Source organism: Physeter macrocephalus, chromosome 11 (assembly GCF_002837175.3).
Source record: "Physeter macrocephalus isolate SW-GA chromosome 11, ASM283717v5, whole genome shotgun sequence".
Lineage (NCBI taxonomy): Eukaryota > Metazoa > Chordata > Mammalia > Artiodactyla > Physeteridae > Physeter > Physeter macrocephalus.
In genome coordinates this window covers 153,898,130-153,924,854 of record NC_041224.1, presented here as the reverse complement: position 1 = coordinate 153,924,854, position 26,725 = coordinate 153,898,130, and the positions used below count along the sequence as shown (strand labels likewise).

General features: G+C 43.7%; 1 protein-coding gene across 1 annotated transcript in view; it reads left to right on the top strand.

Annotated features, from left to right (window-relative positions):
- The first annotated feature begins 8,002 nt into the window (after positions 1–8,002).
- HEATR4 (HEAT repeat containing 4) overlaps positions 8,003–26,725 on the top strand; it is a 35,467-nt gene continuing 16,744 nt past the window's right edge. The window contains exons 1-13 of the mRNA XM_028496140.2: positions 8,003–8,951; positions 9,903–10,093; positions 11,119–11,259; positions 12,565–12,768; positions 14,123–14,266; positions 18,615–18,794; positions 19,669–19,829; positions 20,459–20,563; positions 22,685–22,803; positions 23,516–23,696; positions 24,260–24,329; positions 25,187–25,376; positions 26,380–26,458. Coding sequence (XP_028351941.1) covers positions 8,071–8,951; positions 9,903–10,093; positions 11,119–11,259; positions 12,565–12,768; positions 14,123–14,266; positions 18,615–18,794; positions 19,669–19,829; positions 20,459–20,563; positions 22,685–22,803; positions 23,516–23,696; positions 24,260–24,329; positions 25,187–25,376; positions 26,380–26,458 — 2,646 coding nt within the window. The 5' untranslated portion in view covers positions 8,003–8,070. The remainder of the gene's footprint in view (positions 8,952–9,902; positions 10,094–11,118; positions 11,260–12,564; positions 12,769–14,122; positions 14,267–18,614; positions 18,795–19,668; positions 19,830–20,458; positions 20,564–22,684; positions 22,804–23,515; positions 23,697–24,259; positions 24,330–25,186; positions 25,377–26,379; positions 26,459–26,725) is intronic.

Sequence of the window (26,725 nt, the reverse complement as noted above, 5' to 3'; positions counted from 1 at the left end):
TTCATATCCTTTTTATTAGAGAAACCTGCAAATTGTATAACTTCAAGCCCACAAAACCTTTGTTTGCCTCTGCTCCTAATAAGGCCACCCCCACAAGCTTCCCAGACAAGACTTTTTACCTAGTTTCAAATGTTCTCCTGTCCTGCTGGTCATTAATCACGCAACTCCCTTTAGCTCTAATTACTTTTGTACTGGTTCTGTGGGATACTTCACAGTGTATTTTGTGCACAAGAGACTCAAACTAAAGACGGTAAATAATAATAGCTAACTCTTAATCCTTACAAGAACCTTGTGAGAAAATTAAGGCCCAGAGAGGTGAATTGATTTGCCAAAGATCACACAGCTAGAAAGTGGAAATGCTGGGATTTATACCTTTGCAATCCAATTCCAGAGCCTGTGCTCTGAACCATTATGCTTTGTCTCTCACATGATGATGTCCTAGTTGAGAAGATTTGGGAAACAGACATTCATATACTGTTGGTGGTTATATACACTGGCATGACCTTTTCAGAGCAACCTGGTTAAAAATATTTAAAAGATGCATTCTCTTTGACTCACAATTCCACTTCTAGAAACTTTGCCTAAATAAACATTCATAAATGTGTGTAAATATTTGGCTAAAACATTCATAAATGTGTGTAAATATTTGGCTATAACAATGTTTACCATATCGTTGTTTCAATAGAGGAAAAAGAAACTAGCAACATAAACTTGGTTTAGTCAATTTAATTGTGATGCAGTAATACAACAGAAGAGATGTAGCCATTAAAAATGATATAGCAGAAGAATATGATGAGGAAATTTTCATGACATTGAAAGCAGGTAGAGAACAGTTTGTAGAACTTAAATATATATATATATAAATAAACATTAAAAAAAAAAAAAAAAGACTAGTAGAAAGCTACCCTAAACTGTTGTCTCTTAGGCTTTGGGGTATCATGAGTAGTTTTTTTTTTGTTGTTGTTTTTTAAAAACATTTATTTATTTTTGTCTGTGTTGGGTCTTTGTTTCTCTGAGAGAGCTTTCTCTAGTTGCGGCAAGCGGGGGCTGCTCTTCATCCTGGTTCACGGGTCTCACTATCACGGCCCCTCTTGTTGCCGAGCACAGGCTCCAGACATGCAGGCTCAGTAGTTGTGGCTCACGGGCCTAGTTGCTCCGCGGCATATGGGATCTTCCCGGACCAGGGCTCGAACCCATGTCCCCTGCATTGGCAGGCAGATTCTCAACCACTGCGCCACCAGGGAAGCCCCCATGAGTAGTTTTAATTTTCTTCTTTGTGCAGAATTTCTATCACCAAAAAACACATGGCTTTTATAATTAAACAGCGTTGGTTTTTTTAAACTGTGGTAACATACAAAGATAAAATTTACCATTTTAAAATGCATAGTTACCTAAGTACATTCACATTGTTGTGCAACCTTTAACCCTATCTCCTTTTTCATCACCCAAACTGAAATTCTGTACCTACTAAACAACTCCTCATTCCTCCCTCTCCACCACAGCCCCTTGGACATCATTATTCCACTTTCTGTAGCTATTATTTGACTATCCTAAGTACCTTAGATAAGTGAAATCATACAGTATTTGTCCTTTTGCGTCTGGCTTATTTCACTTTGCATAATGTCTTCCAGGTTCACCCATATATGTCGCATGTATCGGCATTTTATTCCTTTTTAAAGCTGAAAAATATTCTATTGTATGTATATACCACATTTTGTTTATCCATTCATCCATCAATGGACATTTAGGTTGCTTCCACCTTTTAGCTGTTGTGAATATGCTATGAGCATGGGCGTACAAACATCTGTATGAGCCTCTGCTTTCAATTCTTTGGGTATATACCCAGAAATGGAAGTGCTGGATCACATGGTAATTTTAATTTCTTGAGGAGCCTTAACCAGTGTTTTAATATTTAATTTTTAAATTCATTCATTTCATCTCAGAGAACATGTCCTTTCACTCTTTTGTGAGGGACCCAGGGTCTGAGCACAAATTGAGCCCTGGCACTAAAGTTAGTGCTCAGGTTGGTCAGCAAGAGATGGTGACCACCTGAATAGCACAGCCCCAGATCAACAAGACAGACAGAACTTTATGGCCAGAAATCTTTACTGTCAGGACAAATTAGTTCTTTTCACAAGGGGAAGCCTGAAGACCAGTATTCTGTAGGCCTGGAATTTTATTATTAAAAATATAGGACTTGGGCTTCCCTGGTGGCGCAGTGGTTGAGAGTCCGCCTGCCGATGCAGGGGACGCGGGTTCGTGCCCCAGTCTGGGAGGATCCCGCGTGCCGCGGAGCGGCTGGGCCCGTGAGCCATGGCCGCTGGGCCTGCGCGTCTGGAGCCTGTGCTCCGCAACGGGAGAGGCCACAACAGTGAGAGGCCCGCGTACCGCAAAAAAAAAAAAAAAAAAAATAGGACTTGAAGAGTCCCCTTGTAAAAAAAAATAGTGTTATTGGCTGACAACCTAGCCAAAGTTTGGGAAGCAGGGGAGATGGAACTGAACTGTGTGAAGGAAGGAGATTAAGCAGGGGCAGAGATGAAAGGGGAATGGGAAAGGTCCCAAAGACACTCATTCTGCTTTACCATTTGTTTTATCAACCTGGTGGTCTGAAGCATGCCAGAGCTGGGTGTTCATGTGTTCCCTTGCTCTGTCTCTTTCTCAGTAGGACTTATGAACGAATGGGGCGGGGGGGGGGACATTGAGCTGCATAGACCTAGAGGTTTATTTTTCAAAGGATGACCAAGAAATCCATTTTGCCACCAATCAGTAAATACAATGCAACTTCCCAAAGCTCAATTTACAAAGAAGGAAATTTAATAAATAGCTGAAGATACCCCTGATTGAACCCACAGGTTCTCTGAGTAGACTCATGGAATTCTAGAGAGGTGGTTGCCTAGTAACCAATATAAGCAGCTTTGGAACCTAAAACACTAAGGAAGGTTTAAGATGGAAGAAGCCTGCTTCCCTTTGAAGACTGTATGTGGGAAGCCACTTTGAAGGTAATTTCAAAACACTGCTGCTTCATCAGTATGTGAAAGGAGCTTATTAGCATCAGATGAATGATGAGAGGCAGACAGAAGTAGTTGAAAATATTTTGGATTAAGTGTCAAAGTGTTAGTGTGTTGCTTCAGGTACAAAGCAGTACTGTGATCTTAGTCACATGTCTGCTCTCCGGACCTTAGTTTTGGAACCTAATATAAAAGAGTTGTAACAGATTATCTTTATGGCAGCACTTCCAGAGTAATCTCATGAGACAGCAGTATATCTGTATGAGTGCATGGCAAAGAATGGGAATTAGAAAGTAGAGGGGAGGGAATTCCCTGGCAGTCCAGTGGTTAGGACTTTCACTGCTGTGGCCCAGGTTCAGTCCCTGGTATGGGAACTAAAATCCCCCAAGCCACTTGGCATGCCAAAAAAAAAAGAAAGAAAGAAAAAGTAGAGGGGAAAAAAAATGAAGGGAACTTTCTCTTAAGAAAGAGGCAGCAGGAACCTCCCTGGTGGCGCAGTGGTTAAGAATCCACCTGCCAATGCAGGGCACACGGGTTCGAGCCCTGGGAAGATCCCACATGCCGCAGAGCAACTAAGCCCATGTGCCACAACTACTGAGCCTGAGCTCTAGAGCCTGCGCGCCACAACTGCTGAAGCCCACGTGCCACAACTACCGAAGACTGTGCACCTAGAGCTCGTGCTCCGCAATGAGAAGCCCGTGCACTGTAACGAAGAGTAGCCCCCGCTCGCCGCAACTAGAGAAAGCCTGTGGGCAGCAACGAAGACCCAATGCAGCTAAAAATAAATAAATAGATAGACAGATATGGCGCAGTGGTTAAGAATCCACCTGCCAATGCAGGGCACACGGGTTCGAGCCCTGGTCTGGGAAGATCCCACATGCCGCAGAGCAACTAAGCCCATGTGCCACAACTACTGAGCCTGAGCTCTAGAGCCTGCGCGCCACAACTGCTGAAGCCCACGTGCCACAACTACCGAAGACTGTGCACCTAGAGCTCGTGCTCCGCAATGAGAAGCCCGTGCACTGTAACGAAGAGTAGCCCCCGCTCGCCGCAACTAGAGAAAGCCTGTGGGCAGCAACGAAGACCCAATGCAGCTAAAAATAAATAAATAGATAGACAGATAGATAACCAACAAGGACCTACTGTATAGCACAGGGAACTCTGCTCAATATTCTTTAACAACCTAAATGGGAAAACAATTTGAAAAAGAATAGATATATGTATACGTATAACTGAATCACTTTGCTGTACACCTGAAACTAACACAACATTGTTAATCAACTATACTCCAATATAAAATAAAAATAAAACACAGTCAAAAAATAAATAAATTAATTTTAAAAATACTTAACTTAAAAAAAAAAAATGAAAGAGGCAGCAGAGAGAGGATATTTGAAATAAGCCAGGTTAAGAGGCTGTGTTCCCTGATCCCACTCTCCCCACTAACCAAACTTCCTTCACAAATCTGACAGATACGTTTTGGAGCTATGGTTTCTCTAAATTTAATGTGTATAAAAACCTCTGAGAGCTTGTTAAAATGCAGATCTCCAGGCTTCACTTGCAGCCTACTGAATCAATATTCTAGAGTGTGGGACACAGGAATCTGCATTTTAACAAACTCCCAGGTGATCTTGATGCAGAAGGTCCTTTAACTGTATCTAACAAGCACTGTCACAGAAACTGACTATCCCCTCTTGGGCCCTTCCTCAGAACTTCAGAATCTGTGGGTGTAGATCAGAGTGTATTACTTGTCTAAAACTCTCAGAAGATGGGACTTCCCTGGTGGTCCAGTGGATAAGACTCCACACTCCCAATGCAGGGGGCCCGGGTTCCATCCCTCGTCAGGGAACTAGATCCCACCTGCTGCAACTAAGAAGTCCACGTGCTGCAACTAAAATCCCGAGTGCTGCAACTAAGAAGATCCCACATGCTGTGATGAAGACCCCCCGTGACACAACTAAGACCCAGCACAGCCAAAGTAAATTAAATAAATAAATAAATAAATAAATAAATATTTTTTAAAAAAACCTCTCAGAAGATATTGTGCCAAGGTTTATAGCCTTTTCTTCTGTGGCAGTTTCCACTGCTTTAGTAACAGAAGGAAAAAAAGATATTTCTCCTTTCAGCATGCATTATTTAGCCCACTTCAACTATTTCTGCAGAATAAAGGCAACAGACCAGGGGGTGGGGGTAGGGGACTGGGAAGGTGAACAGAAGAGTGGAACTAAATTTGGAACCTCTGAGATAGCATCCATTTTGAGTCTGGATTTTTATATCAGGTTTTAACTGGACACGTGGCATAAACCTTCCAGCCCCACTCCTGCCTGTCTAGCCAAGTTCCTGGAAGTGCAAGAGATAATCTGGTGGTTGCTGTTTACCAGATTACAGGGCCTGATCTGCAGTTATGCCAGGTTTGAATAACTGTAGGATGCAATTTATTCAGTTTCTCATGCTGTCAGTGCACAAAAGCACCTGGAACCTGCCACTCTGCTTTTGGTTCTTAAGGGCTATTTGTTGGGAGGGGACCCTGCCTCAATGTTAGTCCAAGTAACATTTAAGTTTGGATAATATGGAGCTTCCAAACTCTTTGTAGGTCTTTTCTTCCCTCTCTTAATTGCCTAGGGCCCCAGTATTCCTAAACTTTTCCCTAAGTGTCCAGTGCATCTACCTGTGGGGCCCCAGAGACTTGCCTTCTAAGGACAATACTCCAGGCTCTAAATCAATAACAATTCCTCACAGTTATGTAATACTTTGCAGCTTGCGGAGAACTTTCATACATGTTCCCTAATTTTGAGCTTCATATCAACACTAAATTAGAACAGGTATCAGACTCTATTTTCAGATTGGCAAACTAAGGCAAACCAGGGATATTAAATCATTTAAACATGGCTGGGAAGTGCAAAACCTGGCCTGACACTTGTCTTCTGACTCTAAGTCCATCCAGGACAGACCTCTTTTGACCAAACCTTAGAATATTTTGTCCTATCCCAATTCCTTTACAAAAACATATCTATCATGTGTTTCATCCTTTTTCAACAAGCCATTATCTTAGATGATGATAACTATTCCTTGAGAATGTATAATAACTGATAATGATAACATGGTATTCTTTCTGTGATGATAGCATTGTGACCAAAGATTCTGTATGTCACAGGCTAAAGGGCATATATCTGGGGACATCCCAAATCATTCCATATACGTAGTCATCTTAGGGTGAAACCAGTCCTCATTCTGTTTTTCAAGTGTTTAGGCTCAAAATGCCCCCTGACTTAGGAGCAAGATACTGACACACTGATATGTTAAGAATAAGATGTTCTATTAGGCAATACACAAGGCAGGAGAACACTAATATTGTGTTCATCTCACAGTTCATTTTCAACCAGTGAGAGTAGACACTGTTTAAAGAAAAACAGCACCTTGTGACCACCCTCTAGCCTTGCCCTAATTTTTTTAGTCTGACTTTTAAAATACTCAGTGCCCAGGGGGCCATGTTGCCTTCGTGATTGTGAAGAGATGGAACAACTAAGTTTAACCTTATGTGCAAAAATTCCTGGAGGGACATCACATTAATCATGTGTGACTTAATGTGAGTTAGGTCATTAATTCTGGCCTAGTGACATCTAGGTAAAAGCTGACCCTTAACAAAAAGACACACCAAGAGGACAGATTTAATACACAGAAGACAATGGAATAAATCAAGCCCTAAAAAGAGAAGGTACTGTGCTGGGTGTCGTGAAAGAGAGAGAGAAGAGTCAGATCCAGGCTAAGGGGTACCCTGTGCACAGGGCAGGAAAGGCAGGAGTTGGTACTAAGCACAACAGAGGTGGGGGGGGCAGTGTCACCTGCCCCTGGGAATGTCAAGGCCAACAAAATGAGTGGTAGGGAGCCAAAGCCAGTGTGACACAGAGTTAAGTGCTCTGGGGTGGAATCTGACAGCTGACTTTGAAGCCTGACTCTGCTACTTACGGCCTATGTGATCTGAAGTAATTTACCTACCTCTCTGAGCCTCAGCTTCTTCCCACAGGCAATAAAGACCATAATATCATCCCAGTGTAAAGCCCTTAGCAAAGTACTCATAATTGTCAATTATCATTATTAGGCCAAGGAAGTGCTTCAGAAGGAAAAATTTTTAAAAAGCACTAACTCTAGGCATTTGTTCTCTACAGTGTTTTCCATGCTAGCTAAAACCTAGAAACAACTTGCCTGATAATTAAGAGCTAAGGTGATATACCTATCTGATAAAATATTCTGTAGCTGTAAAACATTTTAACAATGAAGACTATGTAACAATGTGGAAAAGTACTGGGTGACTCTGAAGGACAACAGACAGTTAAGGAGCCAAATATTTAACGATATGAGGTGTCACAGGGTTAAAAGTTAAAATAACTGGAATGGACTAGGAGTGATTTGTAAATCTGTGTATGACATGGAGTCCTGGATAGGTCAAGAAAGAGTTACGGAATAGGCAGGAATTGAGCTGGGCCTGGAAGAATGGACAGAATTTGTGTCAAGTATGGAAGAAAGGCTTCAAAGGCACAGAAGGAAGATCTACTTGTGGAGGGAAGAACACTCGGAGAAGAGCTAGGAGAGTTGAGAGGAGAGGTTACAGTCAGGACAAGGTCGTAAACTGGGGTCATATTCAGGGAGAACCCTGAAAGCCAGGCTGAGTTGTCTGAACTTTACACTGTAAGTTCTTTGAACAGGGAGAAAGAAACTTTTGGGGAAAAACTGGAAACCTGGGATACTGCTGAAAAGCAGTAATTCCTCATAAGGAGATGAGGGTCTGAGCTTTGGGACAAATGTGAGAACTGGAAGCAAAGGTCTGAACAAGGACCATTTCAAATGTTGCAGCATTTCTTTCTTTTGTCTTTCTAACTCCCATGGCTTCCCCCCTCCCCTACCTGTTCTCCAAGTTCTTTTCTTACTGACTGCTATGGGCTGCCAATTTCTACTGACCTAGAGCTCTCACCAGTTCTTCCCATCCCCTTAACAGGTGCCTGGTCATGCCTCCAGGTCCTCCTCTGGACCAGGCAGTGTGGAAGGAAGCATTTGCTGGGAAACAATGATTAAGACCGAGAAGGGAAAGACCTTTCTCTCCCAGCATTTCCGTCAGTCACTCCCCCCACGGCTGGGATGGGGCATGATTTTCTCCTACTTAAAACCAAGAAACAAGGAGGAGTGCACCTCCGTTTCCAGTGTGCCTCCAGTCTTCCACTCCAGCCCGCAGCACTGTGCAAACCTCAAGAACCAATATTTGAAACAGGCAGCTGCAAACCTCACCTTTTCTCAGGAGGTGGTGCAGCAGCGAGGGCTGGCCAGCATTCCTTACTGCCAAAACAGCTTTGACCATCTCTATGATGCAGACGGCATCATCCAGCCTCCCCAAGTCAGGAAGCCCCGACCTGAGAAGCCCGTCAGCTTCAAGTTCTTGGATTTTTCAGGTCCCTCAACAAGGGTCACCTCCCAGGCTATGAAGGCAGAAAGCTCTGCCAATCTTAAGAAGCTGAAGAAATCAAAGCCAGCAAGCGCAGTCCAGGAAGCATCTGGTCTTCTCATTCTGCATCCAAGCAGGGAGCTAGACATGCTGGATCTGTCACTTTCTCAAGATGTGAACCTGGAGGAGAGGGAAACCTGGCTTCCCCCTCCTGAGAAGGAGGCCAGAGCATGGCAGGCTGTCGTGCTGGAAAAGCTTAACAAGCGCACTGCCCGATGGATCCAGAACAAGCATCCTCTGAGGCCTGGGGTGTCCCCCAGTAAGTGGCAGAGCTTCTTGCACCAGCAATACGACTGGAGCCACATCCGGGATGAGCTCACTTCCTCCAGCGACCTGGAGCTCTTGAAACAGCTGGAGGAAGAAGAGACAGCAGAATTTGAGGATCGAAGTGTCGTTCTGCCCACCCAGGAAGAAAAGAAGCCAGAGCTGCTGCTTCCTGTCTATTACAGGTAGACTGGCTGGGGCCTCGGGCGCGCCTTTGAGAATCCCTGGCTCCCCTTCAAGGACTCCTGCGTGGCCTCACACTCCTTATTTCAAAACACACTGTCACATTAACCTCTTGTGTTTTCCACCACCAACCTGCTAAGATTTCCACAAAGTAAGGTTTTGCAACTTCAGCACTACTGATGTGCTGGGCTGGATAATTCTTTGTTGTGGGGCTGGTCCTGTGCACTGTAGGATGTTTAGCAGCAGCCTACTGCATGCCAGTAGCACTTTCCAGGTGTGACAACCAAAGATGTCTCCAGACATTGACACATGTCCCTTTGAGGGACAAAGCTGCTCCCAGCTGAGAACGACTGCCTTTAAAGGAATGGGTTCTCAGCCTTTCCCAGCAGACTGAGCCATTCTGCTGTTACAGGTACTATCTAGGTGCTCCTAGAAACGAATCCACGGTGGGAGTGAGGAAGGCAGAGACCTCATGAGGTTCGGTCCTGCCTCAGTCTGAATAAGGAGCCAGTGTGTCAACTGACTCGAAAACTGACTGGCAGCAGGATGGAGAACTAAACAAGCTTAGAGAAGAGGATTACTGCACGTTTCTCACGTTGCTTCCTTTTCATTTATAACTGGAAGGAAGACTGGAGCTATAACATCCCTGATTCCTAAAAGTGAACTAAAGATAAGTGGAAACATTTATTTATTCATTTATTGGACAAATATAAATTGCATTGCCACCACTTTCCAGGCACTCTGCAAAGTGCTGGGAATACAATGTAAATGAAACCGACATGGACCTATCCTTTAAAGAGCTTCCAGTCTGTCCACTAAATGACCACCCAAATAATAGGTAAAGTGAGGTAATGTAGGAGGTGGGTTCCCTTCCCCAAGTCCATGCACCCTCTAAGGGCACCAGTTTTAAAGCTTCCTGTCCCCCCTTTTCTCCCCGTGTCACTCATTCCAAGACTGCCCAATTACTTGCCGCAAGTGCAGACAGTTGAAAGCATGCCTGGCATCAATAAGACTGCTGAGGACATCGATGGAAAGGGCAGTGTCTACCGGCCCCCAAGGCAGAGCCACTTTCGACAGGTGAATCCCCGAGCTGGAAAGTTTGCTTACTCCACAGACAACACCTTTGAACAGGAGATTTACTTTGGTAATGGAGCTGGGGCCCTATAGTGGGGGCCGAGGGGGACATGGAGTAGGGAGGTAGAAGGTAGCTGGGGGATAAAACAGTCATGGGTGTGGATGAGAGGCCCTGGATAAACCAAGTGTTCATGTTAACACCTCCTAGTTACTAGCACAGGAGGTTTTTTGGGGGTTTGTGGGGTGGAGGCCGGGGACGGGGGGTAGGTATCTGATAGGAAGGAAACTCTTCTTCCTCTTTCCCCTCTCTCTATCCCTTTATGTTTACTAAAGAGGTAGTGGAGGTAGGATTGCAAAGTAAGCAAGATTCAGCTTTGGGAACAACCTACCTCTTCTCTGTTCTCCCTTCTCTCACTGAGATAATTCCCCCAATGAGGTGCTATGTTGGAAAAAACAATCACAGGCTCTGGAGATCTGAGCTTAAATCCTGGCTTAGCCCCTTCCTACTAACCTTCAGCAAATTATATAAGCCGTCTGAGCCTTACATACCTTATTTGTAAAACAATATTAACAAAAATACACTTTAAGTAGACAAGAAATATAGTGCTTCTGGCCCAATACCCATGAGTGTCCACTACCTTCCCCTTCCATCCTGCTATCCTTTAGATGCCTGGGCTTCCAGGATACACAATCTAGGACTGCACGTTCCAAGCTGTTTATTCTTCCCTAACCCCATCTTGTTCCGAAACTGCTTTCAACTGAAAGTCTTCTTAAAATATTTAACAAAATTATTCAGACAAAGGTATTTACGACTGATAAGAGATGAATTAGGTAACCCATCATTAGTATCTAGCTTTTCATAGGGGACAATGCCTGTAAGTTAGGTTCTGACTTGGCTTCCAGGCTTTTATGAGGCCACCAGGTCATACTTCCAAGCAACAGTCACCTTCAAGGGATGCCCCCAGAGCATGGTAGTAATGAGTCCTAGAGGCTTAGAGTAGGGCAAAAGGAAATTGGGTCTGATCCTGGTGACCAAAAACCCAGGAAGAGAGGAAGGAGGCGGGTTCTAGGGACTCATTATTTATCTGTTCACAGATAAAGTCCAGATCATCCACCAGATTGGTGCAAAGAGAGACCAAATTTTCCTGGAAAACCTCAATCGATACAACAAGCAGCTATCTAAGGTCTTCCCTGAAACCCCAGAAAGGTGGACTTCCCAGCCAGTTCCTGAACCATGTAAGTAGGAAGCTGATAATGGGGATAAAGGTAGAAGTGGGGTTAGTTCTTTAAGGCCCCTGTTTCATAGGCTGGGACACCACCAGCATCTAGGGGAGTCCCTTCCTACTAACAAAATCATCTCTTAAAATTATAAAATACTAATTGTAACAGGAAAAGCCTTTGTGGCCCATACAGCTTAAATGAGATGGAACTTAGTTGTAACCAAGTGGTTTAGGGCCAGTAATTACTAATAAGACAGATCCCACCTTAATGCTTCCAAAGGAAGTACATCAAACCCCTGATCTAGCACTCTGCCCTTTTTCCTTGCGCTGGCTCTACCCTCCCACTCCATTCTCAGGCCCATACCTGCTTCAGGCTCTAGAATCAACCTGTGTTTCAAATTTCTGTTTCATGAGTACATCATCCTTCATTCTGTAAGTTAGGTAAGGTAGAGGGAAAGGAGTTAACCAAGAAATAAACTTATGAAACAAAAAGTGCCCATCCTCCAGAGACTATGTCTCCATTCCCCATGACTCTTTTTTTTTTGCAATGTCACCGTTCAGATGGGCCCCCTGGTGTGCAGAAACTAGCAGCAGTAGTGAACCATTCTTTTTCCCACCAGTCCCAAACCTCTGTCTCTAGTGCTGCCTGGCTCTAGAGGCAATAGCCACTAGAGCAGAGGAGGTGCTAATAACGGCAGGTGTGGGCAGCTTCCACCAAACTCACACAGCCTCCTCCTTTGTTGAGGGCTACCATTATAAAGCAGTGAAGAAAGCATGTAGCAAAGCCTTGGGTTGGGTCTTGGCAAGTCACCTTCCAGGGCTTCAGCTGCCTCATTGAAACTGAGACACTAATCATTCCTACAGCAAGGCACTTGTAAACACTTAGCAGCTTATAGCACCATCCCTCCTCCCAAATTAAAAACATTGAAAAGAAAACTTAATAAATTAGGAATTAATGGCCAATTACATTTTACTTTAAATGGCAATATATCAAACATTGAATTTTATGAGCAAATGTTGTTACATATAAACATATTTATATTCCTAAAGATTTATTAAACTTATAAAAAGGCTTATATATATCTCAACTTTTCTTTCCCAAATTTCTCTGCCCCATCATCATGGCTTTATCATGTTTGTAGTCAGGACTTGTCATAACTCCCTATGGGACTTGTACTCAGTTTCCTACATAATCACAGGAAAGTTGGCTCTTGACAGTTTTGTTTTGCCTTAGTGCTAGCTAGGAATAGGAATGTGATGCTGGCTGGGAACACACGCTTAGGGCAGTGGGCAGAATACCTCATACTGCTGCCCCGCACAGCTTGCAGGCCTTTGAAAGGAGCCATGCGCTGGACAGCTTTGCCCATACCGGCCAAGGATCTGCTGCTGCAGGTGGGTGAGGAGGACATGCCCATGAAGACCAGGAGACTGAAGAAGCAGGCAGAGTCACTGAAGGAGAATGTGACTTGGGAACTAGTGGTCCTGCGGAGGATGCTGCAGGAATGGAAGATGGCCTGGGATCTAAGTGAGTGAAGCAGGTGGGGCGGGCGGGGATCCTGACATATCAGCATGTTATTTGTGAAGGAGGAGGTTCTCACCTTGGACTAGTGTTTCTCAATCTTTGAAAATCCATCCCTCTCTTGTGAAATATAAAAATCTGGTTGCCTCATCAAGGTTAGACTAGATAAGAGCTTTTCACACAATGACAGTTTCATTTATCTAGATACTTTTTGCATGGGCAGGTTTTACATCAGTAATTCGTGGAAACTCACTATGCTGAGAACTCTTCACAGGCAGAGACCCTATCTTACTGACCTCTGAAACTTTACACTCAATAAATGATGCATGAAAGAAAGGGTGAAATGTGCTGCCCAAGCAATGGAAATGCAGTGCTCAAAAGAAACTTCAGTTGGCTGTGGTATATACAACCCTTTTCCAAAATTCATTTGTAAATTTGGGATTATCATATATTTACTTTGCCTTCAGTGATATGGGAATAGAAGGCTGAGTGCCTGGGACAGAGGAAGGGCCCAGCAAGGAGTGTTGAAAGCTGCAAGATTTGAGGACTCAAGGGCTGCTGGCTTTCAGAACATGAAAAAGTAGTTTAGTTAGTGCAGGAAAAAGAGAGGTGATCCATCACATAAACTGGTTCAGGTAAATCAAAAAAAGGGTTGAAAAAGAGATTCTGAGTAAAAGCTACCAGTAGGGAGCACCTACAGGTGGTGGGAGCACTGAAATAAAAGCTCCAAAGCTATAAAGAGAGCAGTTAGCAATAAAAGGAAGAAGCCCTTGAAAGCCAGATGGAAGAGCCCTAGAAGTCAAGGAAAACTAATGATAACCACAGTCATTAACATGTGAGCCCTTATTACCTTGCAGGCATTTTGCTAAACACTTTGTCCAGTTAACTCATTTAACACTCAGTGTAACTCAATACAATGGGTTCCAGCATTACTCTCATTTTACAAATGAGAAATCTCAAGCCCAGTGAGGTTAAGTAACTTGTCAAGGTCACATAGCTAGTAACTGTGATTCCAAACCAGGTATGTCTGACGACAAAGTACCCTTAACGACTATGTTTTATTGTACCTAACTGTTTACCAGGTGATAACAATAAAGAGTTATTTAAGCCAAAAAAAAAAAAATATATATATATATAGGATGGGATTAGGAGTTTTGTTTGGGAACTACCTAAGAGGGTACATGGATCATCAGAGAAATAACTTCCCTCAGGACAGGACTCCATCTCTGGAGCCCTTTATTCTTCTGAGCTGTTTTGCTTGAATTGTCCTAGGGGAAGGGGACTCCTTGTCACCTGCCTGAAGCACAATATCTAGCCCTAACCAGGTGGTTCTCTTCTAATTTTCCTCCTCATGGTATAGTCATCGAGTGGCACCATAAGACAACAGAGGGCCTGCTGCAGAGCTTGGTGGACATCCATGATGACATCCGGATCCAAGCCATCATCACTTGTGCCACAGCTGCTTTAGAACGGCCCCGTATTGCCATCAGCCAGGGGGACTCAGGTGAGAGCCAGAACTGGACTGCTTGAGAATATAAGCAATTCACAGAGCCATAGAAACTTTGAACTGGCGGGGACCCTGAAGCTTATCTGAGATCATTTCACAAAATGGAAACCAAGACCCAGAGACTGGCCTGAATATACACAACTTATAAGCAATAGAGATGAACGTAAAATTCCTGACTTCTAGTCTAGTGCTTTTTGCACGAATTTCATCACCCTTTGATGCTCAGTAGCTTACAAGTAAGTTCAACCTTGAGAGATCCCATTCATAATAGCCAAAAAGTATATGTGTATGTGTATGTGAATGCACACACTTTTCTCCTGACTCCATTTTAGCTCTTCTTTTGACAGCACATCTCAAACTCAACATGTCCCATACTGAACTCATCACCCTCTCCATAGACCCCTCCCCACATTCCACATCGCAATCAGCATCCCCACAATCCACGCAGTTTCTGAGCTAGGACCCTGGGAGTCATCCTGGATAAAATCTTTCCTCTTCCCACAACCAATCGACCAATAAATTCTACAGATTCTGCTTCCTAAACATTTTTTTATTACGAAAGAAATATAAAGTGTCATTATCAGTCAATACAGAGGAGTATAAAAAGAGGTGGGACTTCCCTGGTGGCTCAGTGGTTAAGAATCTGCCTGCCAATGCAGGGGACACGGGTTAGATCCCTGGTCCAGGAAGATCCCACATGCCACAGAGGAACTAAGCCCCTATACCACAAATACTGAGCCTGTGCTCTAGCGTCTACAAGCCACAATTACTGAGCCCACGCAACTACTGAAGCCCGCGTGCCTAGAGCCCCTGCTCCACAACGAGAAGCCACCACAATGAGAAGTCCGTGCACTGCAACGAAGAGTAGCTCCCGCTCACCACAACTAGAGAAAGCCCGCACGCAGCAACGAAGACCCAACGCAGACAAAAAAATTAAAAAAAAAAAAAAAAAAAAAAGAGGTGATTACCTTCCCCCAACTCACTTCCCAGTTCCAGTCCCACCCCCATGCCATTCCCCAGGGTAACCAATGTTTAGTTTGGCATTCCACCACTTTCCCTATGCTTTTACAAACATATGCCAACATACATGTGAGCTTTTCTATTTATTACAAAAATGAGTGTTGAATTTTACCAGCCATTTTCTAGTTTCTTCTCCTTTAATTTGTGGATATAATGAATTCTGTTGTTAAACCCTTAGAATAAATCCTAATGGATCTTTCTTTTACTACTCCACTGCGTTTGATTTGTTAATATTTTAGAAGGTTTTACTACTTTTGTAAGTGAAATCGGTAGTTTTGTGTTTATTTATACTATCTTTATCAAGTTTTAGTTTTTACTAGCCTTGTAAAATGAATTAAAGACTTGGCCATTTTTCCCAATGGTCTGTAATCTTTTGAAAAAGAAATGTCAATAGTTTTTTCTTGGCTAGCAATAAGCAGTTTAAAAGGAAAATTTCCCATCTATAAGAAACAGAACTGTAATCTACCAAGGAGCTGGCTTAACAAGACACAGGACCCAGATGACAGAAACTATAAAATGCTGCTGAAAGGACATAAAACCAACTGACTCTTACTAACCCCCAAGTGCCCTCTCAGATACCACCTTTTGTGAGAAGCCTGGGCTGATACTTCTTCCTTCTCTGCTGATGGTAGCATCCTTTTAAAAAGAATTTTTATTTATTTATTTTTTATTTTTGGCTGCGCTGGGTCTTCGTTGCTGCGTGAGGTCTTTCTCTAGATGCAGCAAGCGGGGGCTACTCTGCTGCGGTGTGCAGGCTTCTCATTGCGGTGGCTTCTCTTGTGGAGCATGGGCTCTAGGCGCATGGGCTTCAGTAGTTGCAGCATGCAGGCTTCAGTAGTTGCAGCACGTGGGCTCAGTAGTTGTGGCACAGGGGCTTAGTTGCTCCACGGCATGTGGGATCTTCCCGGATGAGGAATTGAACCTGTGTGCCCTGCACTGGCAGGTGGATTCTTAACCACTGTGCCACCAGGGAAGTCTGGTAGCATCCTGATATTATTCTGCCCTAGCATTTATCATTCTGTCATAATTGTCTGTTTACTTTTCTGCCATCTCTACCAAACAAGGAACTTCTTAGAGGTGGGAACTAATTTTATCTCTACAAAGTTGTCAGGTTTTTAAAGTTTCATTTCACGTATTTCATGTCTTCTGAGTTCCAGATATGGGCATTTTAACTCCAGGTTTTCAAATTTGCTGCTCCCTCTGCTGGGAAACTCTACCTCTCCCTCTTTACCTGATTAACTTCTATACATGCCTTTCAATTTTCAGCTAAGGTATCACTTCCTCTGAGGAGTCTTCCCTGCCCCACCACCCAGACTTGGTTTGATGTCCCTGCTATATGCTTCCACATGTACACATTCTTTATTTTAAACGCTTATTTCCTTGGGTATTAAATGGGATGATGTGTGTTAGTCCCTGGCACATAGAGAAAACCTTCAATAGGTGGCAAGAGATATTATCTTATCCCCAAATCTTCCACATACATTAGAGAATACCTTTGTCATTCACTTTCATGTGATCCCTTTCCTGGGTGTCTAGATTTTGATTTGTCTTGTTTCCTCCCCACAACTTCCCAAAGGAAATTATCTTACTCCTTATTTCTTGAAATAATTGACTTCTGTCTGTTCCCCTGAAATGCACATATTTCCACCTAGCCCATTCTTAACAGATGGCACAGTGGCCCACAGTAGTAGCAAAAAGGACAGATTAGAAATTCTAAAACCTTAGCTATAGAACTAGCTCTGCTACATCTTGGGAAGTCAGTTAACCTCTCTGAACTTCAAATTCCTTATCTGTAAAATGAAACTAGTTGTGGACAAAAGGTTAACAAAAGTTTCCCCTCCTACTTGAGAAATGAGCTTTAGTTAAATGCCTACCTGTTGTCCCGATAACCTGATAAGGATAGGAACTATCTTTGTAGGCAACATTGCTTATGATAATAATGAACCCTAACTGATAAATTACATCTGGACTGGGAAGAACTATAAGTGAAATATACATGCCTGAAGGAGGCACCATCCTTTGGGCTCCCATGAATGCTGTAACTTATCAAAGCATGCCTTTTGAGGACCTTGGAATTATATCTATGGAGTTGTTATATAAAACAGATAGGGCTTCCCTGGTGGCACAGTGGTTGAGAGTCTGCCTGCTGATGCAGGGGACACAGGTTCGTGCCCCGGTCCAGGAAGACCCCACATGCCGCAGGGCGGCTGGGCCCGTGAGCCACGGCCGCTGAGCCTGCGCGTCCGGAGCCTGTGCTCCGCAACGGGAGAGACCACAACAGTGAGAGGCCCGCGTATCGCAAAAAAAAAAAAAAAAAGAGATAATAACTCTGGTGGAACATAAGACACATACCTGGGGATCGATTCCATGCTCCTGAGCTGTCCCCAGAAGGCTCCATGGAATGCTAGACAAACCTCAAGAACTCTTGCCAAAAGGAACGCCTGATGCTGTCCTGTTGGCAAACTATGCTTCCATCCTATTTCCTTCCAAAGATTAGTGCCATGTGTGGCCTATGACAGTCTTGTGAGACTATTTAGTTAAACCTAAAAGGACTCCTGCAATACACATATTTCAGGAGAGCTCTGCAGTCATACCTGCCTTGCCTACTTCAATGAGGGTTAGAAGACTGAATGAGATAATGAATAAGAAACACTATATAAGCAGCAAAGCACTACCTAAATATATTTGCTATTATTATTAAAAATACAAAAATATATAAATAGGTTGATTTTCATCACTACAACTAATGGTGATGGTCACCATAGCCTAGCTGGAAACATTCTCCTTTGGCTTGAATACAGCTCTGTAGAGGCCAGATGATAAAGGAATACCCAGCACAAAAGTCAGCCTTAAAATCCTGCCCATTGGGGCTTCCCTGGTGGCGCAGTGGTTGGGAATCTGCCTGCCAATGCAGGGGACACGGATTCGAGCCCTGGTGTGGGAAGATCCCACATGCCGCGGAGCAACTAAGCCCGTGAGCCACGGCCGCTGAGCCTGCGCGTCTGGAGCCTGTGCTCCTCAACACGAGAGGCCGCGACAGTGAGAGGCCTGCGCACCACGATGAAGAATGGCCCCCGCTCACCGCAACTGGAGAAAGCCCTCGCACAGAAACGAAGACCCAACACCGCCAAAAATAAATAAATAAATAAATTTATAAAAAATCCTGCCCATTGTAGGGGCTCAGCTAAACTCTATATTAAGAAGCAGTAAGCATCTGCAACTGAGACTGAGGTTGGCCACCATGTGACTACAGGAAAAAGCTGTGTTTCAGAGAAAAGCAAAGGGTCTAGCTAGCACCCTCTTACTGGCTTTCTTTTGATCACAGACAAGGAAACCGTCAAAGCTCCATCTATCCAGGACTTGCCAGAGGTTCTACAGCCCCCCCTAAAGGCTGCTCTTTGTGATAAGAATGCCAATGTGCGGATGGCAGCAGCAGTATGCCAATATGCCATACAGTCACATAATCTTCTTGCCCGGGAAATCATGCAGACTGCCCTTTTGAAGGGTGAGTAACTCCTTGTTACTTCTGACCTGGAAATATGGGGTAAAGAGAGGACATCTCACCATCAGCTTTTCCTAATCCTTTCCTCTCCACCATCATGCTCTATGATGTCTACTGTATTGGGTCTGGGCTTCCATTAGAAACTCAGAGATTTGTTCTTCCCAGGTACTTTACAAAATAGGTACACTGCCACCTAGTGGTACCGGGCTAAACGTTTCATAGGTGCATTTGAACAGACCATGTCCCCTTTCATACAACCAGATTTTCAATTGAAAAGATAATGTAATAATATTAAAGAATACGTTCTAAAATTTTGTTAAATCACTTGAACACATCTTGTTTCCATTTTTGCACATTAACTTACAGGCATTGTCCACAAGCATTGTTGGAGTAATACAAGCAATAAGGGTTCTGTCAGATGATAGGCCCAAGGTGCCCAAATGCTCTGTCTGAAAGATGTACCTGCTCCTTGCGTGGCGGCAGGGGTGGAGGACAACTGGCTGACCAGGGTGGCCTTCGGAATGGAGATACTCAACAATTTAATTCATCTGTCTTAAGAAAGCCTCCACTCCAGACTTCCCAATCTCTAGTGAGAGGGACAACTGTATCTCTCACCCAGGCCAGAAGTGCCTTCCTGCTGTTACCTAACAAAAACATTAGGATTTGACTTTTCAGGTTAAGATTTTCAGTCTATACTTAGAACCCTGATACAATCCATTTAAATGTGATTTAAATAAGGGATTGAATTTCGAGACAGGGGGCAGAGGGCAGTGAGGTAGCAGGCAGGTAGCAGCCTTGTGTACCAACCCAAAGGCTGCTCTCTCTGTGGGGAGAAGAGATCGCCATTCTGGACTCCTTTTTCACCCCACTGTGGCAGGTAATAGCGTGGACAGCTGGGCTGCAGCTCAGTGCCTGGCTCTGGAAGGTGCTGCCACTTACCCCGTGATTAAGAGGATCCTCCATCAGCTGTTTAACAAGAAGAATGAGGACACTGAGCAACAGTCTTGTATGCTCCTGAGCCATCTAAGTGGGAAGACAGTATGTGTCCATTACAGGGTCAGAGAAAGAAACCAAGTTTGGGGGGAACAGTTGGGTCTTTGAGGTCGGTGCATGTAAGGAACTGAAAATGCAGGTGGTTGGGTAGGGATAATCTCAAGCACAGGTAAAACCGGACTAAGTGTGGGTGAACCGGGGTGTATACAAGGAAAAGTGACAACAGCTAGCTGAGAAAGGTGAGAAAAGTAGGCTGCAGATGGTTTCTAACTGTGTAGGCAAGAAAAGTTGTGATATGCAGAATTTGCTTCTGCTAGAAGTTTACCATTGAAAACCACACAAACCTACAATTCTGTTTACTTCCAGTAGAAATGTGAAACTCACAGATTGAGGCATATACAAATCATTTTAGGGGGAAAGATAGTTAAATTAAGGAATTTTCTGTTCAGATTACTAAATCTGTATTTTGGTCCCTGATTTGTTCCCCAGAAATCAGTTGGCTTGGATGGAAGAGTGCCCCATTGTAAACCCACTCTTTCCTTTGCTAGCAACGGGCATCTCTTGTGTTTGTGACATTAACTATGCTGGATGCCAGGTTAGGATATAACTTCTTCAAGGTTCCAGCATCTCTAAAAGTGATCATGGATATCCATACACGTCTTCCTTTTCCTCAGACCCTGATACATACCATGCTTGCCGTGGAGCTGAATAGCCATCAATGGAAAGACCGGATTGTAGCCTGCCGAGCTCTCTCCCAGATTGGTGGAAATGTCAGTGTGGTAAGCCTTCTCTTCCTGTGTTTCCAGGACAGAAAGTCTAAGCAAAACTGAGCTAGGGAGCTCTTCCACTTTTTGCTGCTATCTAGTATCCCATTCTTGCCAAACAGATCTCTGTTCTCGTATTGCTACCTCTTACTCCTAACCCAGAATTCTCTTCAAATGTCAGCATATCGTTCTGTTACTTAAGCCACTGCTTCACAGCCTGGTGGCAGTCCACAAACTGTTTGTAACCTACCTACAATGAAGTACGCAAGAAAAAAAAAAGAGAAAAGTTTAGAAACTTTTATAGTAATTTGACATTGCCTCCACATCAAGGTATTTTATAAGTATCAGTCAGTACTGTCCCTACTTTCAAAAACCTGACATTAGAGTTAGAGTAACAAGACTAACATACACAAATGATTCAAGAACAAGTGATAAATGTAATGTACTCAGAACTTTTCAGAGAGAGATTAGTGTGGGCTGAACCTATCAGTTAAAGTTCTGTGAAGGAAGGAGTGTGGGTCAGCTGAGCAAGACTTGGGACAGAACTGAAAAAGACTTCCAGGCATGGGAAACCCTGACCATCATTTAGGCTTTCACCTTACCTCCTTCTTGCCATTATTTTAAAATCAACTTCAGCTGTCCAAATGGGATTTTTTTCCCTTCTTCCTATGTGCCACTATCTTTTCCTTATAACACTGAGTAACTCCAAAATGGCCCAGAACACTGCCATTCCCATGAGAAGAGAGCACCCTCCATCTTGACCCTCACATTTTGATGTGGGAAGCACAAAACCTGGCCGTTCAGTGTAATCAGTATAATTCTAGTCTGGGTTAATTCTGCCTCGACTGCCACAGTAGTACCCTGCTGCTAAAGTCCTGGACCAGCAGCATAGGTATCACCTGGGAGTTTGCTGTAAGTGAAAAATCTCACCTCGGGTCAATTCAATCGGAACCTGCATTTAACAATACCATTTTAACAACGTCTGATTAATTTGCACATTCACCTCCTCAGCACTTGTTACTCAGGATGGCCAACTGAAAGTAAAAAGCCATGCAGAGCAAGCAGGGGGTGGGGTAAAGATGAGAACTTCACATCAGATTGCTGGGGTTAAGCAATATGTCCATCAGTCCTTTCACTCATTCAGTAAGCAAGCAGTTTCTGACCACATCCTACATGCTGGGCAGCATGCTACCATTGGGGATGCAAAGATAACACGTCTTGGTAAATGTTACATGTAAATAGCTATAACAGAAGTAGCTGTAAAGTATTATGGGGATTTCCTATTGCTTACAGAAGGCAGAGGAGAGTTCACTGAGGAGATGCTTTTTGAGTTCAATCCTAAAAGAATAGGAAAACATCAGGTATCATATAGGGGTGGAAACGGGAGATGTTTCAGGCAGGGAGAATAGCTTTGGGCACATTACATAATCACCAACTAGTAATCTTCGTCCCTTCCCCTTTGAGAGACGTACTAACACATAGGGTGGCCAACTGTCCTAGCTTGTCCAGTACATAGGACTTTCAGTACTAAACCCAGGAAAAGTCCCAGGCAAATTGGAATGAGTTGGTCACCCTACTAATGTATCACTTAAAAATTTTAAGAGTCTCATATACAGATTATGCTGGCCCCGATATAATATAGTAGTTTAAAGCATGAGCTTCAGGCTTCCTTGGTGGCGCAGTGGGTAAGAATCCACCTGCCAATGCAGGGGATACGGGTTTGAGTCCCGGTCTGGGAATATCCCACATGCCGCGGAGCAACTAAGCCTGTGCACCACAACTACTGAGCCTGCACTCTACAGCCCACGAGCCACAACTACTGAAGCCCGCATGCAGCTACGAAGACCCAGCGCAGCCATAAATAAACAAATAAATAAATAAATAAAAATAAATTTATGAATAAATAAAGCATAAGCTTCAAAAACAGTCCTGGGTCTGAGTCCTGGCTCCAGCACTCACCAGGTTAACTCTGGGCAAGAAATCTAAGCCTCCATTCTATCACCTATAAATGGTAATATCTGCCTTATGGGATTGTTTGGGAGGATTACGTGATGGGTAAAAATACTTATTAGCACAGTGCCAAGCACAAAATTGACTTGGTAATAAATGGTAGCTAATTATTACACCTATGTGTAGGATATGAAACATAAGTTGATCCAGCTGATGTTGAGTGACTGGAATAAGAAAGTGAGACAAGCAGCTGCCCAAGCTCTGGGGCAAATGAGCCTTGGGAAAGAGGTGCATGACACAATCAGGTAAGACCTTGTCAACATGGAGAAAGAAGGTTTTTTATTCTTAAAGTGTTCAGGGAGCCTGGGCTCCAGGCAGCCAGCATTTGTTGGGCTGCTCTGTCTGCTCAGCATTGTATAGATCCCACTGCAGAATTTTTTTTTTTTAATAAAATAAAACATTAACAGCCCCTTCAGACACTAACAATGTGGCTAAGGGAAGAATCATTAATTGAATGCCCACTAGGTGTTAGGCACTGTTTTAGATGTTTGAGAGTTCAAATGTATGACATGATTCTGATTATACAGGCAAGATACACAAATGCCTAGCAAAGTCAAGTTTCATGAAGGATGGGTAAGACTATGTAGGCAGAGAGAAGGTAAGACCTTCCACACTGGGAGCCAAATACAGAAATGAACATGGCACATGTGAGGGCAGTGGGGAAGAGAACTTGACTGTAGCAAGAGATCCATGTTTAAAGTTTCTTTTAGTCAGTCATTCAACATAGTTTAGCGCCTAGCATACTCTAGGTAACAGGGATTCAAGTAAATGAAACAGTTGAGGTCTCTCTACCTGGTGAAACTTAAATTAATGTGCATAAGGCTAAGTAGGAAAGGGTGGGAATGGATAATGGAGAGCCTACAGAAGTTGGATTTTATCCTGAGGGCACTGGGGGTGGGCGTAGGGAGAGGGACCAAAAGTTTAAGGAGGGAAAATAAAAGCACCTGTGCCTTACAGAGTCAAGCTGGGCCAAGGAAACTTCCAGGAGCGTGTGGAAGCCCTCTCCCTGATTCGTGGGCTCAAGCTCATGACCGCCAAACTTCTCCCAAGCTTTCTGAATTGCTTCTCTGATGACTTCACGGCAGTTCGGCAGGCAGCTTGTTTGGCTGCTGGTGCCCTGCAGATCCATGATAATATGGTGAGTCAAGGAAACATGTACCCATCTTACCTGATTAACCCAAGAGGGCATTACCCTGTGCTTCATTTGTACTCAGTATACTCACCATTCTGTGGGGACACAGAATGAGAGATCAGAACCAGGAAGGTGAGGAGATATATAGGCCACACCAACAGTTAGGACCACACTTAGCTCCAAGCCAGCCTAGACTTCACTTTAGAGCACACCCATGAATCCTGTTCTCACCTCAGTTAACTAGCTTCTCATTACATGGGTGCTGATAGGCTTAGGGATCAACTCCAGTGAATCAGGTTATAATCCCTAGTTATTAGTGGAAAACCTGATGGAGGTATTCAAAAGAAGCCTATATGCATAGATCTGTGAGCTGAGAAAATCAATCTACAGATAGGAGATAAGAACACTATGCGCTTAAGCCAGTACTTCTGGCTCCAGCTCATTTTTTTACTAGATTTGTTAGAAGGCCACTTTTCCAGTTAAAGCACATTTAGACAAGAGGGGTCCCTGTCTCTGGTTCATTCTTGCTCTGATTCTCTCCACTCAGCACTGCCTTTTATCCATCCCAGGTCCTTGAATGCCTTCTGAATGTCATACAGAGAGATCCCTGCTGGAAAATCAAGGCCTTTGCCATTCGAGGTATTACAGGAGTGGCCCCAGCTCCTCAACCTCTAATACCTTCCCATATTTTAGTATAGATGATCCCCAGAATCTCTTTAGGAAGAGAGTAGAGTGTAAGGGAGGGGATAATCACAGCTTCTCAGAAGTTCCTTGCCTGAGAAATTAAAGATTATTTTCTTGTTCTTTTTAATTTTTAGTTAAGGCGTCTAGGTCTATGTCAAACGCGTTAAGGCCAAGGGCTGACAAGACAATCCCTGTCAACAGAATTAGGTATGATTTCCAAGTAGGTATCCACTGTTGGATATACTTGCTTTCTCTGGAGGTTTCAACCATAGGACTCTGTAAAAGTCAGACCAGATTCAAGACCGCTACAAACCTAAAATCCTGCCCTCAAATTTCCTAGAGTTTCTTTTTAGGGATTTTTGGCATTGTTTCTCTCTGACAGTCTGGCAGGTCCCTATAAGAATCAGCCCTGGGTTAAGCTACGAAGTAATTGTGCCTTCTTTCCCCATTACCCTGCCTTGACTAGGTTGGTCTTCTGAGTTATCTATCCCATATCTCATTCCTAGATAAATAGGTAAATTAATATATTCTCACATCCTAAAGGACAAGGATGGCATGGAATACCCCCCTTCTGGGAATTCTCTGGGGATAATGTCCTATTCTAACCCATTCCTAAAATTCTGCCGGTAATTGTCATCTAAAAGGGAAGGTAAAGACAAAATACTTAGTTTAGTATTTGCAATATTTAATTTAGCAAGTGGTTGCCTATACCTTATTATTATTATTTATTAATAAGGCCATTTCTGGATGCTAGGATATAGCAAACTCAATCTTAAGTGACAGTGGAACACGCTGCCCTCTAATCTCTGCAGCTTTGGGACAAATTGGCCACGTGAGTCCCCAACTGACAGACCTCCTGCTCTGGGCTATCCACTATGAAGAATCACCAGGTGTACGACTAGAGGCTTGCCGTAGCATCCTAGCCCTCAAACTTCAAGGAGACCGCGTCAGGGACACCTTCCTAGACGTGCTGCTCCTAGAGAACCATGATGCTGTTCTAAAGTAAGCACTAACCCTCTGGTTCCTGCCATGACCTCTTGTACTGCCAGCTCTCCCAACCTTGTTAACAGAGTATGTGCCTGCCTTTCCAGGCTGCTTAATGGCTGTAAAAAGCACAGGCTCACCTGGGCCATTCATCTACTTAGCAAGTGGGTAACAGAAAAACTGGCCTGAATTAGATTAAAAGTCAAGCTCATGTAGTTTACGTACTTGTTCATCATCCCAGGTGGGTTTTATTTTGTTGTTGTTGTTTTTGCGGTACGCGGGCCTCTCACCGTTGTGGCCTCTCCCGTCGCCGAGCACAGGCTCCGGAAGCCCCCAGGTGGGTTTTTTTATTCAACTAACATTTATCAAGTGCCTACTTAGTGACGATAGGCTTTAGCATCAAAAAGACCAGGATTTGGGGCTTCCCTGGTGGCGCAGTGGTTGAGAGTCCGCCTGCCGATGCAGGGGACACAGAGTTCGTGCCCCGGTCCGGGAAGATCCCACATGCCGTGGAGCGGCCGGGCCCGTGAGCCATGGCCGCTGAGCCTGCGCCTCCGGAGCCTGTGCTAAGCGACGGGAGAGGCCACAACGGAGAGAGGCCCACGTACCGCAAAAAAAAAAAAAAGACAAGACCGGGATTTGAACCCCAGCTCAGACATGTGCTAGCTCTGTGAGTCTGGGTAAGTTACTTAAATTCTCTGAGCCCATTTTTCCATGTCTCAAATGCAGACGGCAGTCTGCTTTATGGGTCTGTGGTGATGATTAATGAGATCACATGTTAGTATCTGTCATAAAGGTGTTCAATAAATAATATCTACTAGTACCTTCAAGTATATCATCTCAAAAACTACAGAACACCCCTACAAGCTAAGCATCATACCATTTTTGCAAATAAAGCTCAGCAAAACTGCACAGTTAGGATTGGAACTTAGGATTCTTGTCTGATTCCAAGTCCTGTATTTTCCACCTCAATGCTTTAAGGATAGGAAAAACAACCTAAGAAGTCCCTCTTACCTTTCAGAGAAATTCACCATGCAATGAAGATACTCAACTTAGAAAATGAAGGAAACCAAGAAATGCTTCAGAAGGTCAAGAACAGGGTAGATAAGTACAAGCTTTGTTTTCAAGAAAAAATTCAGGGCTCTCAAGAGTTCCTCAGGCCCCTTTTTCCCCCTAAGCCCCTCTTCCCCAACACAGAAATACTTTCTACAGCCCCAGATACAATATCTCACTTGAAGATACAAAGTACATCTGTACAAGATAGGATTATAAAATCCTACTAGTAAAAAGTAAAACAAAGCAAAAATCCCCTTAGTCCTATCAAGTAGTCCTCAAAATCAGTTGTTTCTGAAATATTATTTCCTTTC